General features: G+C 42.4%; 1 protein-coding gene across 1 annotated transcript; it reads left to right on the forward strand.

Annotated features, from left to right (window-relative positions):
* Positions 1–214: 214 nt before the first annotated feature.
* Positions 215–18,678, forward strand: LOC111837907 (protein NLRC3-like). Its single transcript, XM_072703517.1, has 9 exons — positions 215–296; positions 5,635–5,736; positions 7,072–7,135; positions 7,321–7,549; positions 9,620–11,396; positions 13,396–13,569; positions 13,895–14,068; positions 14,761–14,807; positions 16,507–18,678. Exons 2-9 carry the CDS (start codon positions 5,675–5,677, stop codon positions 17,022–17,024), a joined length of 3,045 nt encoding a protein of 1,014 aa, XP_072559618.1. The 5' UTR covers positions 215–296; positions 5,635–5,674; the 3' UTR covers positions 17,025–18,678.
* The last annotated feature ends 2,310 nt before the right edge of the window (positions 18,679–20,988 follow it).

Below are 20,988 nucleotides of genomic sequence, written 5' to 3' on the forward strand. Positions count from 1 at the left end.
GAAGAAAATGTAATGTTATGCCCTTACAATGAAAAAGGGGGGCATTATGAATTGCCCTTCTAGTGCAAGAACTGTGGCTATCTCTGGGGTGCCCTTGTAATGCAGAGAAGAATTTCTCTGATGGGTCTATCTGTCTGTCTATCTATCCGTCCCTCTGTCCATCCTCTGAACTGTTCCGCCCACCTTTCACAATGTCATGTGCTCTGTCACGCCACATAACTACAAAAAAGGAAGTTGCTACTTCTTTATAACCAGGAATTTCTCTCTCCAGAGCCAGTATCACCTCGTCTTGTCTGGTAAGATGGAGAATATTTTAACAAAATGATATTAATTACTTTAGCAGCAGTTTATGATTTTTAATTCCAGGACAAGAAGTGTGACATGCTGAAGACCAAAGTAAAGATAATGTTAAAAAACTCTTGCAAATTAATTATTTTAAATCACTCTCATTAGTCATACAAGAATGATACTATTGGTCATAACTATCTTTGCGGGTTTGTCTCAGTGTTCCTCTGTAAGCTGTTTTGTACAGGAATTCTACTTACACAGTACTTTGTTACATTACTTACTAAATAGATCAATGTGATAATAGTAATAAACACTGGGCATATTTTCCTTTATGTACGTGTTGCACATACTTACTTCCTGTTCCTTGCTGGACCTGTCTGACCAGCCTCAGCACAGAGTATAAAATGGAAATATGTTGTCACGGTCGGGCAGAAGGCGATCCGGGAAGCAGGGATACGGAGCCAGGAAGTAGGGCAAACGGGGTTTATTACGGCAGAATCCACAAGACGGGGAAGAACGACGGGTAACATTACAGTACATCACAATGACAGATCTGGGGAACACTGACTGAGACTAGGACTAAATACATGAGACTAGGCAAACGTAACAGGCAACAGGTGAGATAAATCAGGTTTCGACAGGAGGTAATGAGGGGGCGTGGCACACACGAGGAGCGTTCGGCGTTGAACGTGACACATGTCCATTAATTTTCTTATTTTATGAATAATTAACCTCTAAATTAAAATTTTACATCATATGTTTTGAATTTCCCTAACACAACAGAGAAAAAGCCTCCAAACTTTTAGTTATATACTGTAAAAAATTATGCATCTTAAATTTACAAAAACGAGTTACCTGGGTGCCTCAAAAAATGTGAGGTGTTTCAAAAAGATGTTTTGAGTATGAAGAACTTGAGATAAAAATATAAATAAAATTTTCTCAACAAAGGCAACATTAACACAGCAAGCCCAGGTACTCAATTTGGATTTTCTGCTCAGATCCTTTTCTTTGCCTGTTCATGTTATTTCTAAAATGCAGCCAGTATCAGATTCCAGGGTGAACTGGCCACAGGCCTGCAGTGACCCGCATGTGCAGAAGAATGATAACAAGCAGCCAGTTTTTAGAGGTGTGTACGGGGGGGTGTGAATGCTGAATCGAAGCCAGGAGAACAGTGTAAAAAATCATTTTGACTCTCAGTTGTTTCAGTGTACTACTTTGAGTGTATTTTGTTTGAGTGCATTGAAGTTGTTATGCACTGTAAAAAGAAAAAAATGTTTCAGACCAAAAATTGTTACTGTATTGCTTTAAAATTTTAAGTTGACTTACATTTGGCCACCTCACTATCACTTGTGGCATCAAAGTAAATGATTCCAGTCCTGGGGAAAATCATAAAACAGTGAGAATTTACTGTTAAAAAGCTGTTTCAGTTACTAGTCTTGACCTTGGATGATATGTAATACATGCGGAAAGGTGTTAGGCCAGTTTATACAGTACTCTACACTGGCAGCACCTACGCCTGCTGTCGCTGCACTAGCAGTGCTGCTGCTGATACTTAATAGTAATAATAATAATAATTAGGGCTGTCAAAATTAACGGGTTAAGTAAGGAATAATTGACGACGGGCCGTTGAATTATTAGAAAAATAATGCACACCCGAGGTGGTAATGCGGCCACGACGCGAAGCGGAGAAATATGCGGAAGAAATAATCCTACTCACAATAGCGATTTAAGTAGAAAAACCGGACGAATCCCTTGAAATATATCATCTGAGCGATGTCTTGAGGTGTGGCAACCCGCTTCGCGTCGTGGCCGCATTACCACCTCGGGTGTGCATTATTTTTCTAATAATTCAACGGTCCGGAGTCAATTATTCCGCTTATACTACGGTTGCCACACCTCAAGACATCGATCAGATGATATATTTCAAGGGATTCGTCCGGTTTTTCTACTTAAATCGCTATTGTGAGTAGGATTATTTCTTCCGCATCTCATCCAACGACTCTTTTGCTACTGTAGTTCCAAAACGTCATTAGCTGTTGTTTTTTTGGTGTTTTCTTCGTGTTTTTCTCCCTCGAGTATGTCTAGCTGTTCTTCGCTGATCGTTTTATGTCTTTTGTTGTTGCTGGCTGCCTTTGATGTCCGCTTCCGTTTATGTTGTTTTTCATCTGGACTGTCTAATACTGCTGCAGCCCAGTTGTTGAAAGTTTCATATTCACCGTAAATATTAAAATTTACTTTCGGAAAATCGTCTGTCATGTTGTTGTTTTTGTTAGTCCTGTGTGCTGTATAGGTACTGTATGCTAATTTCCGTTATTAAAGTTAACTATGCGAAGTGATATGGAACTGTAATACGGTCAAGAGAGCTGCCTGGAACTACGTTCGCCGTGCGTTTCCCTGAAAATAATTGCACACCTCAGAACGTTCGTCAGCCAATCAGATTCAAGCATTCAACGGTCCCGTAGTATAACGCGGATTAATCCATCATCATGATTAATCTGATTAAAATTTTTAATGCAATTAGCCCATCTGTAGTGCAGAATGACTCAAAGTCCCTGAAATGTCTCTGTCAACCCATTTCGGGCAATTTTGGTGTGTTCCATTTGCCCTCGGAACTCATATTCCGAGTCAGTTTCCGAGTTTTGAAGCTGGAAGTGACAACTGTCACGATCAGCTCCGAACGATCCTCGTGTGTGCCACGCCCCCTCATTACCTCATGTCAATTCCTGATTGTTCCCACCTGTCTGTCCGTCTGCCCTCAATAAATCCCTTTGCCTTGGATTTACGTCTCCTGGACTCTGCTTCCCTACGCCCTGCTCGTTCGCCCTTCTCCCGATTCAGAACAACAACATGCGCACTCCCGTTTCTTGGAGATCTGAGAAATATCTCAGAGCAGCACAGAGGATCCCGAGTTCAGAATCAAAGATGGCTGCGCCCTTTATCAATAGAAGGGAAAGTTGTAGTTTTATACTGTTTAAGCACTACATCTACTGTAACGCGTAATGTGTTATCAACTGATATTGCTAACAATGGCAATTAACCAGGCTAGAATTGGATTTCGTGATTAGTCGGATTATTTGTCGGATTTACGGTAGTTTGGGCTAATTGTAAGTGAAAGAAGATAAAGACCACTTAAACTGAGGTACCTTAAATCCGACAAGTTGTTGGGCTAAGCAAAAAATCTTGCTTTTTGATATGGGTCCATGGTATTGCACTTCTGTGGCAGATGGATTGCATCCGACTTGTGTTCAAGATGTTCAGTAAATATGTTAAGTGCATATACACTCACCTAAAGGATTATTAGGAACCCTTTCGCCTTCAGAACTGCCTTAATTCTACGTGGCATTGATTCAACAAGGTGCTGAAAGGATTCTTTAGAAATGTTGGCCCATATTGATAGGATAGCATCTTGCAGTTGATGGAGATTTGTGGGATGCACATCCAGGGCACGAAGCTCCCGTTCCACCACATCCCAAAGATGCTTTATTGGGTTGAGATCTGGTGACTGTGGGGGCCATTTTAGTACAGTGAACTCATTGTCATGTTCAAGAAACCAATTTGAAATGATTCAAGCTTTGTGACATGGTGCATTATCCTGCTGGAAGTAGCCATCAGAGGATGGGTACATGGTGTTCATAAAGGGATGGACATGGTCAGAAACAATGCTCAGGTAGGCCGTGGCATTTAAACGACACCCAATTGGCACTAAGGAGCCTAAAGTGTGCCAAGAAAACATCTCCCACACCACCACCACCAGCCTGCACAGTGGTAACAAGGCATGATGGATCCATGTTCTCATTCTGTTTACGCCAAATTCTGACTCTACCATTTGAATGTCTCAACAGAAATCGAGACTCATCAGACCAGGCAACATTTTTCCAGTCTTCAACTGTCCAATTTTGGTGAGCTTGTGCAAATTGTAGCCTCTTTTTCCTATTTGTAGTGGAGATGAGTGGTACCCGGTGGGCTCTTCTGCTGTTGTAGCCCATCCGCCTCAAGGTTGTGCGTGTTGTGGCTTCACAAATGCTTTGCTGCATACCTCGGTTGTAACGAGTGGTTATTTCAGTCAAAGTTGCTCTTCTATCAGCTTGAATCAGTCGGGCCATTCTCCTCTGACCTCTAGCATCAACAAGGCATTTTCGCCCACAGGACTGCCGCATACTGGATGTTTTTCCCTTTGCACACCATTCTTTGTAAACCCTAGAAATGGTTGTGCGTGAAAATCAAAGTAACTAAGCAGATTGTGAAATACTCAGACCGGCCCGTCTGGCACCAACAACCATGCCACGCTCAAAATTGCTTAAATCACCTTTCTTTCCCATTCTGACATTCATTTTGGAGTTCAGGAGATTGTCTTGACCAGGACCACACCCCTAAATGCATTGAAGCAACTGCCATGTGATTGGTTGATTAGATAATTGCATTAATGAGAAATTGAACAGGTGTTCCTAATAATCCTTTAGGTGAGTGTATATTCCCTTTTTTCTTGAATCTATTTGCTCATGCAAAATTAAATGCGATTAACATAGATTAAAAATTAATTATATTTAATCGTGGTTAGTCGAATTTAATAATTTTAATAATTTGACAGCGCTAATAATAATACATTTTATTTATATAGCGCTTTTACATGCCTTACAGAGAAAGTACACAGAAAACAGATTACAGATTACACATTATGCATATGGAAGGTTAAATGCCTTAGCAAAAAGAAACGTTTTTAGCTTGGTTTTAAAATCTGAAACAGAGGTTCGATAAACAGATGGCAGTAGGAAGTGAGAAAAAAATGGAACCCTGTAGTCAGTGCTGTGAGTAAAAGCAAGACGAGAAAGCAGAGCATAAAAATCATCTTTTCTGATGTAATCCTCTGTGTGATACTTCCATAATACAGAGAACATAGCTGAGAGTGCAACATAATCAATATAATAAAGCCTATAAAATCACATCTTAGCATTCCAATTAATTCCAAAATTATTACAGTAAAATCCCATTATAGTGGACTCGCTTATAACTGAATATCGTCTATAACGGACGAGGTCCGCTGGTCCCGGCCATGCGCCTTTAAGAACATTCAGAAAAAGCATCGGATATAGCGGACTGTCATATAACAGAATTTCGCTTATAATGGACAAACAATTTGGTCCCCAGGGCCGCTTTTAGCTGTAGTTTTGTTCGGCTATAACAGACATGCAGTTCCGCCTACAAGGCATGTGGAGAAAGTCAGTCTGCAGCCCGGACATGAAATGTGTCAGAGTAACGGAATGGAGACCGAGTGTGTTGATTCGATGTAAAAGTGCTGAGTACTAGATATTGTTTATGTATGTATCTATTTACTCTTCATGTTCACAGAGGCCCCAGCAGGAATCATCTGGTCTGGATCGGCACAAAAATGGAGGAAGCTGATTCTGAAATGCGCCCCCCTGTGGAGTGTAACAGAAAAAGCACTGAGAGGTAACAGTGTTACAGCCACTAGCATGCATGTCTCTCTGGGTCTATAGTCAGGCCATAACATAAAAGTAAACTGGGCTCCTAGCTAGAGCAGCACTTTAATATGTGTAGCTTAATAAAAAGACCTCGCCATCTTCTTTCTTCGCCTTTTTCTTCCACAATCAGCCAGTTCTTTCATACCAGAGGCGAGCAGCAGATCATCCCTCCGATCCAAAATGGCCACATAACGAAAACTAAACAAACAGGAAAAAACTGTCAAAGACCCGTCTATTTATTTTCACATTGCCAAAAAAAGTCGCCATTTGAATTTAGATCAGCAAATACTTAAAAGCCAATGACTGGATCAGTTTTATAGCTCAGCAACGTTATACACCAATAAAGTGAAGTCAGCTGAGTGCCTGAATCTACTGACTGGCCAGGTTATCACATCAATGGATGTTTTCTTTTTGATTGGTCTGTGGTTAATTAATACACAAGTCATACTATATTATTTGTGCCCTGTTAAGTAAGGTCTTACCATTTAACCTCATGTTTTTTGAGTTAAATCTGCCTACTTTTTGGAAATAAAATATAAAGTTTTTAAAATAAAGTCTACCTATTTTCACAGTACCACCCTATAGGATTTACTCAGTTTAATTAAGGCAGCATTTTTGCACTCACTTTGTTGGTAAATTTATCATTTTTATGAGTAAAGTAAACCTTAGTTTAGCAAATAAAATGTCCAGTGCCAGTTAAGATAAAGGGTCTTGTTCAGCATCTGCTGCAAAGTGGCACCAGGCATGATGCATGTGTCTCTGCCAGCATGAGCCTGATGCTGCTTCCTGTCCAGCTGGGAGTTAAGGGCTTTGCTCAAGGGTCCAAAGACATGTGACTGTTCTGCTGAGGCTGGGAATAAACCGGCGACCTTCTGATCACAGGCCCACAGGCTTACTCTGCTGAGGCTGGGCATAAACCGGCGACCTAATGATCACAGGCCCAGAGGCTTACTCTGCTGAGGCTGGGAATAAACCGGCGACCTTCTGATCACAGGCCCAGAGGCTTACTCTGCTGAGGCTGGGCATAAACCGGCGACCTTCTGATCACAGGCCCAGAGGCTTACTCTGCTGAGGCCGGGCATAAACCGGCGACCTTCTGATCACAGGCCCAGAGGCTTACTCTGCTGAGCCACATGCTGTCCCCCCCCCTCAAAAAACCCACTGTCGCCTCTGGCTGGCTCTCTGGGGGCATTTTGTAGGGACAATGTAAAGCACTTTGAGACAATATAATATTTTGAAAGTGTACTACATAAATAAATTTGAATTGGATTGAATTAGATTAACTTTTCTGCCTCATTGACAGAGACCAAATGGAAGAATGCAGTTCAGATCTACATGATAAATCGGGTTTATCATCCATATTGAAGGTCTGTATTTGTTACTCATATATTTGTTTTCTTAGCTACTACATGAATTAGCCTATATTTTATACAGCCGTATAATAAGAAATCCATCATGTTAAAGGAAATATATTTTAAAGTATGATTCACCAATGAAACTTTGAAAAGGTTTGATGCAAGTAGCAATACTTAACTGTGACTGTTTATTTTAGTCACTAGAGGACAAAGCCGTAAAGTTCCTAAAGGATGAGCTTAAGAAGTTTGTGAGGTACCTAGATCAGAATTACCCAGAATTCTCTGAGCCTCTGCTGGAGGAGAACAATGGCCCAGACAATGATGGTCAGATGCAGAAGACCTGTGGCAGAGAGGGAGCTCTGAAGATCATACTGTACATCCTGAGGACCATGAAGCAAAATGATCTCGCTGACATGCTGGAGAGGAGTAAGAGCCTCATAACATTCTGTACATGTACAGTACTGTGCAAAAGTCTTAAGCAGCCAGAGAAAAGGATCTTCATTTTGGTTTGTGAGCCAATCCAAAAACTTTCCTAAAGTCACCCCGGTATTTGCAGAAATCGTACATCCATGTATTTTTTGACTTGACCACTATCACACGTCATGTGGCTAATAAATATCTCATTGACATTTTTACTAATTTAATTAGTGAATGAAGTGAGCTGGTGGTGAAATGTAACAAACACATGGACTGGCTGTGGTGCCCCTGAGGAGGTTTGGGAGCTGAAGTGATGCTTTAGGCTTTTTTTTCCAGAGCAACTTACTTCCCAGATAATTGGCTTTCAACTCGTGGTGTCAATCGATTAAAAAATGGTCCAGTTAGTCAGAATAATAGGCTGTGATTAATTATAATTAATCACATGTTTAAAATGCCGGTCGGCTATTTGTTAGTATTTTTTGGAAGATGAAACAAATACATGTGTGGTCTTGGAACAAAGAAATGCAGATACAAACTGGTCAGAGGAATCACATGTTTTTTTAAATATAACATCTTGGTTTTGATGATTTATGAGTTATAATTGGAATTCTTGGTTTACAAAAAATAAAGCACATACAACAAATTTAACTCATCACATAATGTATGTTTTTTTCTGACCATTTTCACCAAGAGACCCCCTACTCTCCATAACCTTGCTATTGTGTTACGGTCGGCACCGACCCGTTTGTAAGTTTACAATGCATAAAAACACCACATAAATTTGTGTACTGCATCAAGGCTTTTTGACTTTGTCAGGAATCTCTATTTAAACAAAATAAATTAAAACAAAATCAAGGCAAGGCATGCAGATACATGTAAGGCAAGATAAGACCAATTCAGTTTATTTATATAATTGTCTTGAGGTTTATTTTATATATTTTTTTAAACTGAAAACGAGAGGTAAGCTGTCAAAAGAAAGGTCCAGAAAGCCACACCAAAAATATTAAAAGCAATTTTTTCATGGATAAGGAAGCCTAACAAGGTAACCAAGAGATAAGAAACTAATTCTATGATAAATAATTGTTTTGAGGGTATTTTATGGCTGATTTAAGACACGGGTCGGCACCGACCCATTTAAGATAAGAGATAGGAACAGAAAGCTAACATAGGACAAAGGTAAAATGGTTCAGTCTCCCACTCTGGGCTGCATTTCCTAAAAGCAAAGTTGCTGACTTACATAGTTAGGAAACACGCCCCCTGCTGGCAGACCCTCTCACAGACCCGTAAGCAGAGAGACACCATACTAACCCTATAATGCGACTTGATGTCACACCTCTGGTCCTGATATACCCGCCCCCCCAATGTTAATACTGTAGCGCCGGTGGGAGGGCTTCCGTATAGCAGGAGCCTATTAGCATATCCCAGCATGCTCGCCAGCCATGTTCACAGCCCTGTTGTGTTTGTTATTGTAAATCCCTGTGCTGTTCCCCATTGTCCTGTGTGCCCTTGCCTGTGTCTTGCGTGAACCCTGCCGATCCTCACGTGTCTTTAGTCATTATATAAATTACCCACAGTTTGTGTGCCTGACTGTCCGGCATCTGACCTCCCTGTGTTTCCGTCTCATGGTGCTTTGGTGCTTGTTGAGTACCTGTGTTAGTCTTTTTAAGGACTTAATAACAGGACATTGTTCTCCCCTTCAGAAGAGCCTCCTCGTCTTTCGCTGCCGCTGTGCGGTCTGCCGAGAACCACAATACGAAACCTATGGCCCTGGATCAGCTTACATGATTAATTTGCATTAAAAATAAAATAGAGCATTAAGGTTTCCTGATTAATCGCAACCATTAACTCGTTAACGTTGACAGCATTACTTTAAACATTTTCCTTGTCTGCCTAAGACTTATGCACAGTACTGTTTTTGGGGGGTTTGCGGTAAAATTTGTATGGTAAGACTACATTTCACATTTGTCACAGTGAAATATCTGGACTTGTATGTGTAAAAAAGTGTGTTCTTGGAAAATATTTTTCCTCTCATACTGGTCAGAATCAGAATTAATGCATTTTCCTCTCATTTCTTTTCAGGACAGCTCATGCCGCAATATCTGCACAGAATCAAATGTACCCTGAAGCAGAAATGCGAGCGTGTATTTGAAGGGAAAGCTAAGGAAGGACAGCCAACACTTCTCAGTGAGATTTACACAGAACTCTACATAACTGAAGGTGGGACTGGAGGAGTCAATGATGAGCATGAAGTGAGACAGATTGAAACAGCACCCAAGAAACGGCGAACAGAAGATATTACAGTCAATTGCAATGATATATTTAAACCCTTATGTGGGCGTGAGACACCTATCAGAACTGTACTCACTAAAGGGGTGGCAGGTATCGGGAAAACAGTCTCTGTGCAGAAATTTATTCTCGACTGGGCAGAAGGAAAAGCAAACCAGGATGTTCACTTCATATTTGCTCTTCCTTTCCGAGATCTGAATTTGATTAAGGAGGAATACAGTCTGATCGAACTGCTTCACTGCTTTGTCCCAGAACTGAAATCACTTGAATCCACTGAGCTGTTTAGGTACAAAGTCTTGTTCATCTTTGATGGTCTGGATGAATGTCGCCTTCCTCTAAATTTTCAGAACAATGAGAGCTGGTTTGATGTAACAAAGAAAACGTCACTGGATGTGCTGTTGACTAACCTCATTAAGGGGAATCTGCTTCCATCCGCTCTCCTCTGGATAACCTCCCGGCCAGCAGCAACCAATCAGATGCCTCCTGAGTTTGTCCAGCAGGTGACAGAGATACGAGGGTTCAGTGATGCCCAGAAGGAGGAGTATTTCAGGAGGAGATTCAGTGATCAGAGCCTGGCCAGCAGGATTATCACACATGTGAAATCATCAAGGAGCCTCTTCATCATGTGCCACATACCTGTGTTCTGCTGGATTTCAGCCACTGTGCTTAAGAGAATTTTTAGTGAGACTGACAGGGGAGAAATTCCAAGGACTCTGACTGAAATGTACACACACTTCCTGATCTTTCAGGGGAGTTTAAAAAAAGACAAGTATATGAAAAACTATGAAACCAAGCTTAATGAATACAACAAGGAATTCCTTTTAAAACTTGGTAAACTGGCTTTTGACAACCTTGAGAAAGGCAATCTCATATTTTATGAGCAAGATCTGACAGAGAATGACATTGATGTCGCTGAAGCTTCAGTTCACTCTGGAGTGTGCACAGAAGTCTTTAAGGAGGAATATGGGTTGTATCAGGAGAAGGTGTACTGCTTTGTGCATCTGAGCATCCAGGAGTATCTCGCTGCTTTATATGTGTTTCTTTCAAACTCATCAGCTGACCTTCTGGAGACTGCAGTGGATCAGGCATTAGAGAGCAAGAATGGACACTTGGACCTCTACCTCCGCTTCCTCCTGGGCCTCTCAACAGATTCCAATAAGACTCTGTTACAAAAACTACTGGGACAGACAAGAACCAGCTCACATACCACTTTAATAAGATCCTTAAAATGGCTACTGGGACAGACAGGAACCAGCTCATATAACATTAGGAAATACATCCAATACATCAGGGAGAAAATACAGGAGAATTTATCTCCAGAAAGGACCATCAACCTGTTCCACTGTCTGACTGAGCTGGGTGACAATTCTCTAGTAGAGGAAGTAGAAGGATACCTGAATTCAGGAAGCCTTTCAGCAGAAGGACTCTCACCTGCACAGTACTCAGCTCTGGCCTTTGTGATGCTGATGTCAGATGAGGAGCTGGATGTGTTTGATCTGAAGAAATTTATCAGATCAGATAATGAGCACTGGAGGCTGCTGCCTGTGGTCAAGAACTCCAGGACGGCTCTGTAAGTGACGTGGGGATGGGAAATCATGTCTGGTGTTGGCAGTAATACATGAATATTGTTTGAAATGTCTGATGAATATTATTATTATTTTGATAATCTCGACTACAGCTGTTTCTATAGCAGTAGCTAATCTGGACCCCAGACTTTATAATGACTGAAGGTAGTGATGTAGTAACAAACAAAAAAGTGACATTTCCGTTCCCATCCAGTCTGCCTTCTGATCACAGGCACAGCATCCTAACCTGCTATAGAAACAGTGAGGGCTCTTTATCCACAGAGTGTATAAATGGTATGTGAGTGTTATTATCAGCAGGTGTGTTCATGTGATGGAGCCCAGAGCTGGGAGCGTCTGTATGACTGCTGTCTCTGGCTGCTCACTGTCGCCCTCTGCTGGCTCTAGCTGGTCCTGGCTGATGGAAGAATAGAATAGAATATCTTTATTGTCACAGTACATGTACAAATAATCTCTGTGTGCTTTCCCACCAATAACAACACCTCCAGTTGTGCCGTTTTATATTAACATTGTATAAAGTATATAATGAAAATGTAACATTTATTTCCACTGAGGATTAATCACGAGGCTGGATTTTTTTTCACCATGACATTTTGGAAGCCAGATTTTATATTGACTGAAGTTAGTGATGTAGTAAAAAAGTAACAGGTTTTCCTTGACCGTCCTTTGTGCAACAAACAGCCAAGAGCCAGAGTTTCACAGAATGTTCGGACTCTGTACCTGTGAGTGGAAGGTCGCTGGTTCAGATCTCCTGGCCGGCAGAGTGATGTCATTGCTGGGCCCTTGAGCAAATCCCGTAATGCCAATCACTGCAGGGGCGCTGGATGCTGGCCGACCCTGCGCTGTGACCCCAAACTTCCTCTCACCTGTGTGTGTCTGTGTGTCTCATGGAACAGAATGGGATGGGTGAAGAAGACAATTTCCTCATGGGGATGAATGAAGTATCATAAATATTTCTTTAAATCAATGTTCCTTTAAAAAGCATATCTGAATGGATTGGTAGTCCTACAATTAGGGTATTGGTGATTTCATAAGTTCCCAGGTAGAGCAATACAGAAAAAAGGATTTCACTCACAGGATCAGGAATTCAGGTGTCATTTAAAAAGCATAAATTCCTCTGGACATCATTCAAATCCCACATAAACACACACACACACACACACACACATATCCCAGGCTGGAAATGAACCCAAAACCATAGATGGTCGGCTGTAGTGCTGATCACTCAGCTACAGAGCTGCTCAGAGCTTTATGAAAATACTTATGCAGATATTAAAGAGTCTCAGGGTAACTGGCCCTTTAAGATCATTAAACAGCAGTGAATTAAAAAGTGGTTTGCAGTAGGAATCGACCAATATTGGAGGATGGAGCTGGGTAGAGAGTTTCAAGGACATCGCAACAAAATATCTGATATATTGTAATGAACCTGTGACTGAATGTATTTTAGGGCATATTCACACTCAGGCCCTCATTCAAACTGGCTCTGGAAGATAATGCAATATAACACATACAGTACAGAAAATTATTGGGAATATGGTCTGTATGACTTGAAATTGAAATTTTATTGAAACTATATGCTGTTAAATTATGATAGACTTATCCACTATCAATGATTATATGACTGCAAAAAATGGCCAACATACACAGTAAACTCACAGGAGATCCTGTATTGTGCCAACAGCTGCTCATTTGTGTAGATTGATCCAATTCTTGAATGTTCTCCACACAAAATCTTTCAGGATATTTGTGCTTTGAAGTGAAAATGTTCACTATACTCTTCATGACGGCGAACATGATAATTATCAGAAAAATATGTACCATATTTAATCATGTTTATAACTGTGGTGATTTAATGTAGTGTTTAGCTACTAATTCTCTTTATTATGCTGAAAAAAAGTTTGATTTGATATTTTGTATCACTATGATCACTGATGTGTAGGATTTATACTGGTCTGTGTGTGTATAATAACACGACTCCTTTTGCAGGCTGAACAGCTGTAATCTCACAGAGAAATGCTGTGAGGCGCTGACTTCAGCTCTAAGATCATACTGCTCACCCCTGAGAGAGCTGGACCTGAGTGACAATGACCTGCAGGATTCAGGAGTGAAGCTGCTCTCTCCTGGACTGGGGGATTCACAGTGTAAACTGGAGATACTGAGGTCAGTATTACTGGGTATTCCACACTGTAGACTGGGGATACTGAGGTCAGTCATATTTGTCAGGTCAAATAGTAAACTAGTATTTCACAATGACACTGCAACTGGCACACAGGTTAAACCACAGGCCACGGGTATTTTACAGTACAACTGAGATAGTATTCCACACTGTAAATGAGAGATACTGAGGTCAGTATTACTCAGTTTTCCATGCTGTAAACTGCAATTACTGAACTATTTATTAGACCAGACATATTTGCTTAAAAGTAGTACTTTTAATGGTGGGATGATATTATTTATTGGAGAGTTTTTGTCTGTCTCTCTGCAGGCTGACAGGCTGTAGAGTCACAGAAGAAGGCTGTTCTTCCCTGGCTTCAGCTCTGAGGTCAACCTCCTCACACCTGAGAGAGCTGGATCTGAGCTACAATCACCCAGGAGACTCAGGAGTGAAGCTGCTCTCTGTTGTACTGGAGGATCCCAGCTGTAAACTGGAGAAGCTGAAGTGAGTACAGAGTGTGAGTCTGACACGCTACAGATACTTATGCATGTATGTGAAGAAGAGGCACCAATAAATAAATGGATACAGCAGTACTATGTGTCAGCCCCGAACAAGAATGGAGAAGGAGATCCAGGTATGCAGGGGTGAAGGAGCTTTATTAAAGGCTCCGGAAGGAGGGGAGAGGAAGAGATGGGTTTCCTGCCTCGGAGGAGCGCAACCTTCTCTGCCGATGCGCAGGGGGAAAGCGCAGTAGGCGAGGGAGCGATCTCTCCAGGAGATATCCGATGGCACGGGACCGAGGGGGCGAGCAGGAATCGGTGTCGTAGTCCGTAGGCTGGGTTCGTTAACTGGGAGATCCGTCCGACGGGTAAGCACGAGACCAGGACACACAAGGAAGGGGGAACAGGAGATGCCGGGCTCAGCGGGGAAGGCAGGTCAGGTACGGGAACGGGTCTGAGGAGGGAAGGCAAGAGGGTGAGGGTCGCACAACAGGATAACAGGTAAGGACGGGAGAGAAGGGCAGACGAGAGACGAGAAAAACGCTTGGTATGGCTGTAAATCATTAGCTCAATACTTCGCGACGCATAGCGGGTCCCGTTCTGCTTATAAAGGCAGTCAGTCCTTTGTGGACGAGCTACACCTGTCGCGTCCCGCCTCCGTGGGCGTGACACTATGTCATTCTGCTTTTCCTATAGTGTGGACCACAGTGGAGAGTGCAGGACCAGACCAGGCTTACAGAAATGTAAGTGTGTATGCATGTTTTTATTTATTATACCATTAATACTATGTTATGGTTGTATTCACACAATTGTTGTGATGAGTGTGGCTTTTTGCACTGTATGTAGATGGATTTCCATGTTTGTATTTAGGTGAGTTTCTCTCTGTGTGACAGTTTAGACAGTATCCAATAGGAAAAAACAAAACAGACAAAACATCCAGCCATCCATCAACGCTTAATCCTAACTAGGGTCACAGGGGGGCCTATCCCGGGAACAAGGGGCGCAGGCAGGAACCAACCCTGGGCAGGTGTCAACACACCACAGGGAGCGCACACACACACACACACACACACACAATTTAACCTTGCAATAAGCCTGACCTGCACGCTTTGGGAAACCAGAGCCCCCAGCGGAAACCCACGCAAACACAGGGAGAGCATGTGAACTCCACACAGAAAGGACCCGGGACCAAACCAAGGACCTTCTTGCCGTGCCGCCCACAGACAAAACAGGCATCACCAAAAATACTATTAATTCATTCATCTTTTTTTTGTACAAACAAATACTTTATAGATGCTTATATCGTCTTTCTGTGGGAGTGTAACAGGGTTAAAATATGTTCTGATATAATTTTGCGTCTTTGATTTCACAAAGAAATCCTTTGCGTTTGTTCTTTATGCACATGCGGTGAGTTTACTTTTATGTTTTTGAGATTCGTTAGTATTTTCCTAGACGGCACCTGTAGTCTTCCCCAAACTGGCAGAGTGGTCTGTCTGCAGAACACTGGGCGTCTCCGCTAGGAGGATCTCCACTGTGGAACTAGAAATCACATGACGTCCACTCCCGGACATGACGTTATGCAAACTTCAGAAACAGAGCCGAAGTATAGGATAGAGATATTATTATTAGAATTAATAATTATTATAGTATTATTATAATAATTCGTATAATTTTATATGTGTCTGTATAATGTTAAACATTAATGCAACATTTTATATATAATTGTAGTATTATATAAGTAATATTATTACTTATAATAAATCATAATAATGTATTATAATAATATAGGATAGATTATTATTATTATTATTATCGCCACTAGGATTATATCGTATCACTCTGTATAACGTAGGATATACCAACACTAGGGGGCGTAGGAATCACATAATCTCCACAAGAGCGGTGGAAATGACGTCAGTGCAACATCAGGAACTACTGAGTTCTCTTTAGTAGCGCCGTGTCTGGGTCAGGAGTGGAGTTTCCAACCCCACAGTAGAGACCCTCCTTGCGGATTCTGCAGCCAGATGTAATCAGTTCATGCTCCTTACCTCTCTCTCTTCTAAACCGGCGCTGATGCCGGACTCTCTCCTCAGTCTGCGGTTAGCGCTGCTACTTTTAGTATTAATCTCTGGTGCCAAATATTGGTGTTTAAATATGCTTGTGGTGAATGTGTCTGATGAATGTCGCTACTTTGTAATTTTATTTACCCGTAATTAAGCTGTTAGTTTAGCATACGCATTATTTTGGCGGCTCTTCCCGCCGGCGTTGCGGCGTCCGACATTTCCTGACCTATTTCATATACTTCAGTTCCCGTTTCGTTCGGGGAAGCTGTGCTGTTTTTATATTGCACAGATAAATTCAGTACAGCCTAAATGTAAGTGATAAAATGGCGGAGATGCCAGTCTGCCTGATGTTATTAGCGGCTCTTCCTCCTGCCTACAGACTCCTGCCAGCTGACACTGGACCCCAACACAGCAAACAGATTCCTGTCTCTGTCAGGGGGGAACAGGAAGGTGACATGGGGGCCACTGCAGCCATATCCTGTTCATCCAGAGCGATTTGACGGGTGCACCCAAGTTCTATGCAGAGAGTGTCTGACTGGTCACTGTTACTGGGAGACTGAGTGGAATGGAGGTGGAACCTGGATAGGAGTGACATATAAAGGGATTGGGAGGAAAGGAGGGAGTGACTGTTGGCTTGGATACAATGACAAGTCATGGGTTCTGTACTGTGATATTCGCACTTACTTAGTCCTGCACAATAATAAACTGACTCTCATACCCATACGGCCCCGACGCTCCCGCAGAGTAGGAGTATATCTGGACTGGGGGGCTGGTGCTCTGTCCTTCTACAGAGTCTCCTCTGATGGACTGACCCTCCTGCACAGATTCACCTCCTCATTCACTGAGCCCCTCTATCCAGGGTTTCGGGTTTTTCTAAACTCCTCAGTGTCACTGTGACGTGTTACTGGTTCTCCTGGCAAAAAGGTAAAATCTCTGCATTTTAACCTTTATAATCCTTTTGACAAAAATAAATGCCTGTGTTCAGTGAGCTGAATAAACATGCAAAATAAGTTTTTGTCTCTGACTAAAATGTAACTAAATGTAATCCTGATGAGTGGGGGGGCTTTCCCCCTCCCCTGTATATGTACATTTTATATATTTATGCCTATTTACTGTATTTCCTCCCTGTACAACGACAATAAGGGCTTTCTGTTCTGTTCTATTAATGTACTGGTTCAGCGTCACCCAAAGCATAACCGAGTAACAATGAAACCACATTCTGGTGGATTAAGTTAAATTCACTTTACTGCTGCAGCTGAACATAACTAACACAATAACACTAAATCAATGTATATAATAACCATTTAACTGGAGACATAACAGAAACAAAAAGCATTGGAAAACATAATTATATCTAGTTAATACAATTTTTTATTTATTTGATTAAATAATGAAATTTGTTTTATCAAATAATTACCCCCCACTCCAGTGTAATAGGCCTGGTTATGCCCCCGTCAGACAGAAGGGGCAGGTGCTCAGCCAGCCTTACCAACCCCCCCACCTCACTGTAAAAGGTCTGGTTATGCCCCCGTCAGACAGAAGGGGCAGGTGCTCAGCCAGCCTTACCAACCCCCCCACCTCACTGTAAAAGGTCTGGTTGTGCCCCTGTCGGACAAAAGGGGCATGTGCCCAGGGACCCTTACCCCCCACCCCACTGTAAATGGTGTGCTTAGGCACCCTTACCCCCCCCCCCACCCCACTGTAAATGGTCTGGTTACGCCCCTGTCGGACAGAAGGGGCAGGTGCCCAAGCCACCTTACCCCCCCACTCCACTATAAATGGTCTTGTTACGCCCCTGTCAGACAGAAGGGGTGTGGAAGTAGAATTGGACATTGGTAGGCCCTGGAGGGGAGGCATATTGGGTCTATTATGTCTTAGACCTTAGGCAAGAAGAGATTGTTTTGAATACTATGTGACCTCGCTTTGTGATAGTTGCCTGCAGTTGGCTCCGCAGAAGCTCGGACCTTGGAGGGGCAGACAGTGGAGCAGAGGGGGGGAGAAACCACTTGCAGGAAGAGACTCGAAGCCGCCCCAACTGGTGCACAAAGAGTTATAGCTTAATAAAATAGTTGCAGTAGATAATATATATGTTACGCTGTAGTGCAAATGTATAAGTAATCATGTTAATCATACTAATCATATGTTAACCATGTATTTGCAGTGATTCAATGACAATACGTCAATGTGTTAATCATTAATCAATGGAACACCTAAACATTAACAGTGATTCAATGTCATATAATCAATATCTATATACATATCTCAAGTAGAGTCTAGAAGCTGAGACAGATTCTGGTAAATTGAGCAAAATGGGTGAACTTAACCTTGCTACCATGGTGAACCAATGGAGCAGGAGAATTGTGTTTGTTATACGTTTCAGCTTGGTTTGTTGGTGTTTTGTGAACAATCAGGACTTATTGGGAACTGGGAGTTATGGTTTATCAACTGGTTGCTCTGTGTGCTGGGGGTGACTTGGTACCGAGTGCCAGAGTGTGATGGGAGCGCTTTGCTGAACTTGCTGGAATAAAAGAGATTTTCTTTACTCGCCAAACTAAGAGGTCCAGACTTTTATTCTAAGTGACTTTCTGTGTTATCAGAGAGGTTCATGTATAATTTTTCTACCACAGGGGCAGGTGCTCAGGTACCCTTACCCCACCCTCCACCACTGTAAAAGGTCTGGTTACGCCCCCATCGGACAGAATGGGCAGGTGACCAGGCACCCTTACCCCCCACTCCCCACCCTACTGTAAAAGGTCTGGTTATGCCCCTGTCTGACAGAAGGGACAGGTGCCCAGGCCACCTTACCCCCCCATTTCACTGTAAATGATCTGGTTACGCCCCCGACGGACAGAATGGGCAGGTGCCCAGGCACCCTTACCCCCCACCCCGACCCCATGTGCCTGACCCACAGAAATTGATGCATAGATAGATACTGAATTCATTGCCCCCTCCGACCCCCGACTGGCAAAGCCACTAAATTTATCTACTGTACATACATCATTATTAATAATAGACGTGTAAGAATTAAAAAGAAAAGCGGATCAATGCGCAATATTTATAAAATATCATGCTGACTCCATTTTAACGGGACACTTCTTTTAAATTTTATACAAATTTTATGAGCCATAAATCAATATTTTTAATATTTTTAATATTTCAACATTTTCTCTTGACTTCATTCCATGTCTAAATCAGACCTAGACATGTTTGAGTAGATTTCCAGGTTTCCTCTGGTTATTGCACTTACCACTCAGAATGTGAAGAAAATGTAAATGAACCAAAATCTCAATGCAATGAATTAGCATCCTGTGAGTGTGAATCAAGTGCTGCAGCCCATACATCAGCAATGGGCATCAGATCACTGTATTCAACAGAGTGATGGGTTATTCAGAAAGGACGAGTGTATTATTATAAAACAGATTGATAAACCTTCTTGTTTAAGCAATTATTACTGTATGTCTTGTTCAATGATCCAACATGCTTTCCCAGCTGGCAGCTTTCAAAGAGGATTGACCTCATTGTTCTTGCAAAACATGACATTTATGAAGGCCTCTATACCTTAACAAGCTTACAATTAAATGCAACATGGCCCTTGATGTCCTGTCTGGATGTATGGAGGTGTTTTTCTGTACTGAGTTAGATCAAATGCATGAATCCATTTCCAAAAGCTGTTTATCTGGGTCTCCGCGATGGGGCACCTTGGATATGGTGCCAGTATCTCACAGGCCTTGGACACCTAATCACTCAGGCATTTCTGAGTCACATTTTTATTTTGCCTAATCTTTATTTTTTGTCTAGAAAATTTAACCAGTGTGTGGCCTGAATGAACAACTAATGAAAGCTAATACAGTGGTGGGAAAAGGTATTCCAGGTTATTTACATATATTTCAGAGGTTCACAGGGCTGCCAACTTTTGTCTGCTACAGTAGCTGGTGTGACATTTTCAATTCGAGACAAGTCTGCACACACATTTACATGTATGTAACAGTTTTATTACCTTGTAAATAGTCTGTAGGGTTTGCAAGCTACCCCAGCACTTTTGATGTAGCTTATTATAAGTTTATAATAGAATAATATAGATTTACCCTTGGGTGACCCTGACAGTCAGTAAGTGTGAGTGTCACACCAGAAGCATGAGAGTCGGTAACCCTGGGTTCAAAGCTGAGTAAATTGGCCTTAAACTGCTTCATTGCTTCTTTCATTCCACAAAAACATGAGCATCAGACATTAAATGCTGCTGATAAAAGTCCCTGAGGCTCGGACAAATATGTGAGGTGTGTTCTAATAGGTCCAACACACAAATGGGAGATTTCCCCTATGGCTGATGCCGCCCCGCCCTGCCCCGCCCCGCAGTGTAACCTCCACAATCTGCATAAATAACGTGGCACCGGACCACACCTAGAGGCGGGCGTAAATGACGAGGGCTCGGCCTATTAGCCGCCATGCTGAGGGCAGCAGCAGGAGAAACCTGTGGTTTCCTAAAAGCCTGGGCCAAGCTGGGACTGATAGAGACACATAGTGCCACATGTGACGGGCCTCCCCAGGCTGGGTCCCCGGGGGCCTCTGCTGATTGGCCGTCAAACTCACACTGTTCCAATTTCACTATGACCACTCAGGAGCAAAGCGGGAGGCCAGCAAACGCTCGTGTCCTTGGGTGGCATCTCTCAGTCTGGATTCCCAGCACGTTTTGGGTTCTCCTCCTGATCTCTGTTCCATTCGGATTAGTGTGGTGCTGAGGTATCACCCGCCGCACAGCTGCGTTCAGGTTCTCATTCCTGAGGTGGTTTGTCGGGTGGTGGGTGCAGCAACGTGTTGTAAGCAGAGCGCTCCTTACCTCCTCCTCCTCCTCTTTGACAGAGCT

Source organism: Paramormyrops kingsleyae, chromosome 20 (genome assembly GCF_048594095.1).
Source record: "Paramormyrops kingsleyae isolate MSU_618 chromosome 20, PKINGS_0.4, whole genome shotgun sequence".
NCBI lineage: Eukaryota > Metazoa > Chordata > Actinopteri > Osteoglossiformes > Mormyridae > Paramormyrops > Paramormyrops kingsleyae.

What these genes read in the sequence shown, in the direction of transcription:
- LOC111837907 (XM_072703517.1), top strand. Translation starts at nt 5,675, where the DNA reads ATGGAGGAAGCTGATTCTGAAATGCGCCCCCCTGTGGAGTGTAACAGA. An exon ending in CGCTGACATGCTGGAGAGGA is followed by an intron (nt 7,550 to 9,619) that starts GTAAGAGCCTCA and finishes ATTTCTTTTCAG; the next exon opens with GACAGCTCATGCCGCAATAT. An exon ending in TGTAAACTGGAGAAGCTGAA is followed by an intron (nt 14,069 to 14,760) that starts GTGAGTACAGAG and finishes CTTTTCCTATAG; the next exon opens with TGTGGACCACAGTGGAGAGT.